The sequence below is a fragment of the Salarias fasciatus genome, chromosome 17 (assembly GCF_902148845.1).
Source record: "Salarias fasciatus chromosome 17, fSalaFa1.1, whole genome shotgun sequence".
Lineage (NCBI taxonomy): Eukaryota > Metazoa > Chordata > Actinopteri > Blenniiformes > Blenniidae > Salarias > Salarias fasciatus.
In genome coordinates, this window is record NC_043761.1 from 14,201,743 (window position 1) to 14,206,937 (window position 5,195).

Sequence of the window (5,195 nt, forward strand, 5' to 3'; positions counted from 1 at the left end):
CCGGGTGATTTTCTCACTGAAACAGAAACGCTCGGTTACATAAAGCTGTTTGCATTTGATCTTCTCCACATGGAAATGTTTTATCTGTCCTCCACGAAATCCTCTCTGCTGATATCTGATTACGGTCCGAACCCCGTGGTCCCGGCAGGAGCCGGCTCTCCCGCTGACCCCCACGACGGGATCCAAACTGCGTTTCAGTGTTTTCTTCTTCCTAAAGGCACATCGGCACTTGGAGCTCCAGCAGCATCTGCTGTGAACAGACTATAACTGCATGCAGGGAAGAAAAACAGCCTCGTTCACACAGCGCAAATGATTCCACTCTACCTTCTGATCCGACACGTTTCCTGCTTCTACATGCAAAACCGCTTCACCTCACAGACACGAAAGAAAGCAGCTCTGCCCCAATTATCTTTATTTTTCTGAGAAAAAAAAAAAACATATTTTCCTTGGTAGGTTAAATACGGACCTACACACTTTATATATGTAGTAAAATAAGTAAACAAAAATAATTCACAACACATTCTCTTCAAATATTGCAATAATGTTAAACGTTAGTTCTTCCATGGGTTAATTTGAGACCTAATGATACATGATCACACTCAACAAATCAGTTTCTAAAGTTCAACACAAAAACAGAATTGTTGATTTTTGCTTTACAAGCTCAGAGCTGCAAATGAAAATAAAGACAGACTGAACCATTAGTTTCAAGAGGGACACGTAACAATGTTTCCTCGTGACACTGATGCTTTTAAAAACACAACAGACATGATTTACAGTCACAAGCCTTAAAATGTTTGTTTTCCCATGATCGTCTTCTCAACATACAGGAGCCTGCTGAGGCACATAATTGCTCGGGGATTTCTTTAGTAACTTTAAAAAAAAATGACTTTAAACCATCAAGGGGGGAAAAGTCAGAAATGTGCTACTGCTACTTGATCTTTCTAAATCTGTCATTGTTGAGAAAGTCGACTAATTCGACATTACCACATAAGAAGAGAGCTAAAACGTTGGACTTTTCAATGAAGCCGCTTCAGATTGTTAAAAAGCCGTTCAAGTGCTCCGATGTAACGTCAGTCGTAACTCCACCGCCGAAAGTCACTGATCCTAACACTGGTCAGACCAGCTTTTCTTTCATGCTAACATGTCGAACAGAGTTTGAGTTGTACCTTCCTACTGACGACACAGTGCTAATCAGCCTAATAGTCGTCGCTGGCCTCGTCCTCCTCGTCGTACTTCCTCTTGAGCGACGGCTTCTTCAGCTTCCCGCGGTGCCTCCTCTTGGCGGCGAACTCGGGGTTGGCCTCCCGGGCGTGCATCTGCTCGTGCTTCTTCAGGAGGCCCGGGACGGAGAAGCCCTTCCCGCACGTCTCGCACGTCCAGGGCTTCTTGCAGGTGTGAGTCCTCTTGTGGACGTTGAGGTGGGACGCCAGCTTGTAGGTCTTCCCGCACACGTCGCAGCTGTAGGGCCGCTCGTTGGTGTGCAGCCGGATGTGGACCTTCAGGTTGCCCACCTGGGTGAAGGTCTTCTCGCAGATGGTGCAGCGGTAGGGCCTCTCCCGGGTGTGGATCCTCAGGTGCACCCGCAGGCAGTACTTGCTGGAGAACTTCTTCTGGCACACCGGGCAGGGGATCTTGGCTTTGGGGATGTGGTCCAGCTGGTGCCTCTTCAGGTCCGACAGGTAGACGAAGGTCTTTCCGCACTGCGAGCAGAGGTACTGCCGGTCCCCGATGTGGTAGCCCATGTGTCTCTTCAGCAGGCTGGGCACCAGGAAGCGCTTCCCGCAGCGCTCGCACATGTGCGGGCGGTCTCGGGTGTGCCAGCGCTCGTGGTTGGACAGCTTGAAGGCCGTGGGGAAGACTTTGGTGCAGTGCTTGCAGGGGAACGTCATCTGGCTGGTGTGGCACTCCATGTGCCTCTTGAAGTACGTGGACTGCGTGAAGCCCTTGTTGCAGATGTTGCAGTAGAAGGGCTTCTGGCCGCTGTGCGCCAGCATGTGCTTGGTCAGGCTCTGCAGCTTGGTGAAACACTTGCCGCACTGGCCGCAGACGTACGGGCGCATGGAGCTGTGGGTCTTCAGGTGGTTGTTGAGGAAGGCCTGCGTCCGGAAGCTCTTGTTGCACGCCGAGCAGACGAACGGCTTCTCGCCCGTGTGGATGCGCTCGTGGTCGGTCAGCTTGGACTGATAGGGGAAGCTCTTGTCGCACACGCTGCAGGAGTATCGGTCGGACGGGGGGCGGATCTGCTTCTTGCGCCTGATGCTGGGCTTGGAGTCGTACCCGCCGATCAGTCTGGGCGGAGGCAGCGGCGGTAAGGCCGGGAGGGACAGCGAGTTAGTGGCGATCTGCGACACCCACTGGTGCAGCGTGACTCTCTGGGTCTTCTGTCCGTCTTTGGTTCCGGCGTTCTGAGGCGTGGAGTCGGGTTTGGCGGGCACTGAGACGACTCTGAATGGGATTGACTTCATAGACAGCTGCTGCAGCTGAGCCTTCTCTGGCGTCTTCGCCGCACTGGGATCTTTGCTTTCAGGAATACTGACTGAATTGTTATGAGTGGAACTTTTCTCCACTGAAGTCTTCCCCGGCGCCAAACTCTCGCTCTGAGCCACTCGAGTGGCCCTCGTTTCTTTGGCCGCGCTCTCGCTGGCTGCTTTCTGAGGCGGCCGGCCTCCCCGCTGGGGCGTCGCCGCCGGGGGCGCCGGGCTGTCGGAGTCATCGGTCATCACACCCAGGTCCTCCGTGTCGCTGATGGAGGCCGAGCTCGTTTCATTGACAGAAACTTCCAGTCGCTTCGGCGATTCTGGTGCTGGAGGAGGCGGTGGCGGCGGCGGAGGCTCGACGGGCTTAGGCCGGAAGGCCAGTGAAGTGAGCACACAGTCACCCACCGATGAGGAAATAGTAGCTGGAAAAAAAAAAGAGTCTGCATCAGTTTGACAGCGCGAGTTGTCGTATCAGTACAAACTTGAAACGCTGCTGCGTCGGCAGCATCTATACCTTTAACACCAAGGAGGCCTTTTGCCTGCTGGTGTAGGAGTAGAGTCTTCAGGTCGCCTGTCTCGGGAATCAGGTCTCCACAAGCCTCGAGGATCGAGGCATCGGATGAGATCATGGTGCCCAGCTGAAAATTATCAGAAGAAAATGTAAAAATGAAATTAGACTCACGAGTACAAAGTTATATTTGACACTTAAAGATAGTTATCATGTGTGATCAGGCGTGTATACCTGGGACAGATTGGGGACTGGCAGAAGTTGCTCCAGCTTGCACACCAGGCCGGCGATCAGAGTCTGCAGAGCCGTGTCAAACTTTGTGCCGTACTGAACCGGAAACACTTCCTGCACAGGCGAGGGAAATAGAGTTAGTCATCTCATAATATTCAACTGAAAAGGAAGGCCTTCACCTCAGGACCGATGAGGATACCTGGAAGAAGCGTTTCCTTTCACTGGGGCTTTTTAGCAAACTCTGGACCAACACCATGAAGTTTGTCTGAGATTTCTCCACGTCTCCATCCTTCTGTAACACAAAATATAGTAAAAAGCATATTTAATAAGATTATAAGAGAGGGATTTGGAATGCTTTTAACAGCAAGTCTGCACAGCCTTACCCCTGAAACTGAGGCGATTTTCAGTTTATTGATGAGAGTCTGGATTGCCTTGGAATCTGGTGGGCCGTCTCTTTGAAGCATGTCCAAAATAATCTGCAGTACAGGAGCAGAAATGAGTCACGATCCAAAACAAATCACTACCAAACAAAACAAAATCAAAGGTTGTATGGTTTTTAGCAGTGAAGTGGAAAGTGGAAGTGGAAGTGGAAACTGAAAGAACTACAACAGCAAGATAACGTGAACCCACAGAAAAGCTCACCCTGGCTCTCAACCCCAAGATGAGTTGGGCCGTTTGCTTGAAGCTCATGAGCTCGGGAACGGTCTGCGTTACCATGCTGACAAACTCCTCCACCCTCGGGTACTGCTTCACCTTCTTCTGGCGGACCACCTGCCATATGTACGAATACGTCAGCTGCAGGGGGGAGGTCATCAGGCGGAGGGAGGGCAGTGGGAGGGAGACTCCAACACCTGCAGGGGACGTCGAAACGACTGCATTTACAAACATGCAACGAGTGCAGTGAGTAAAGGATAAACCAGTCAGTCAGGCTACTGCGATATGATGGCAAGTGGAAATGGTTCTTAGATTGTAAGTTAAAGGCGTTTCTATGCGGAGCTTGCGTGACTGCCTGGTTTCCTCACACTCTAAAACCAAGTATTTGTCCTTAACTCGTCACTATGAATTGCCAATATGATGTGTGTGGATGTGACAGGCTGAGTGCAGGAGTGTAGCCCCGGCTCCAGCAGGGGGCGCTGCTGTGTAGCCCCGGCTCCAGCAGGGGGCGCTGCAGGACTCACGACAAGCCTTGACGGCTGCAGACAAACTCCAAAGAGGGCTTGAACCAGCGCACGCCTGCACGATTGCGTGTGCATGTGCTGCGGTGAGGGGAAATGAGCGCCAAACCGCTGCGGAGTTGGATTAAAACTTTACTACTGCGCCTCCATCGCTCTGTTAAACGAGGTTTATCACGGCTGGTGTGGAGCGTGGAGCGGCGGAGGGAAACGCCAGAAGGACGGGATTCAAACCAGACTGTTAGATGGCTACTGAGCTAAACACCTCACTCGGCTCTACAAATAACATCGCAGGTGTCGGCACATTAGCGTTGGCCGGGGATTTCTGGCCTACAAGCCGCTCCGTGCAGCAGATGGACTGGATTTCTGATTTATTTTCTCTCCACTGTCTCCGGCGGCAGCCGCGGTTAGCCTGCTAACGTTAGCTTAGCCACATACCTGCGGTGTCGGAGCGTCTCGCCATACTTTACTCAGGACGTTCCGTTACTCTGAGAAATGTTCCCCAAAGTGCACCAAGCAGACACACACTAAATCTGCTATTAAAAGTATTAAACCGTATTTTTATGGCGCGTCAAGCCAGGAGCAATAATGGCGACCGCTAGCAGCGGCTTTCCAAAACAAAAGTCCGAGTACTTCCGGCGGATATTGCCCTATAAAATAAAAGCATGTTTTTTTTTTTTTATTTATTGAAAATGTTTAAAAGGCTGCAGGAAAGTTTCAGCTAATTAATACAAATTATTTACTTGAAAACATGAGGGAATAAATGTCTGATTAGTTCAGAAACTGTGAACAAAAGAAAAAAATCTC

General features: G+C 50.9%; 1 protein-coding gene across 3 annotated transcripts; it reads right to left on the reverse strand.

The window, feature by feature from the left end:
• Window positions 1-405: 405 nt before the first annotated feature.
• On the reverse strand, window positions 406-4,995 carry LOC115403956 (zinc finger protein 37). Of its 3 annotated transcripts, none has more exons than XM_030113046.1 (7): window positions 4,827-4,995; window positions 3,931-4,067; window positions 3,600-3,692; window positions 3,416-3,508; window positions 3,220-3,330; window positions 2,992-3,115; window positions 406-2,899 (listed from the first exon to the last, which is right to left on the reverse strand). In XM_030113046.1, the coding sequence occupies exons 1-7, from the start codon at window positions 4,849-4,851 to the stop codon at window positions 1,197-1,199; spliced, it is 2,286 nt and encodes a 761-aa protein (XP_029968906.1). In that variant the 5' UTR covers window positions 4,852-4,995; the 3' UTR covers window positions 406-1,196. The 3 variants fall into 3 exon arrangements, with proteins under 3 accessions (XP_029968906.1, XP_029968905.1, XP_029968904.1); XM_030113045.1 differs by having other exon boundaries at window positions 3,416-3,505; window positions 3,859-4,067; XM_030113044.1 differs by having other exon boundaries at window positions 3,859-4,067.
• Window positions 4,996-5,195: the final 200 nt, after the last annotated feature.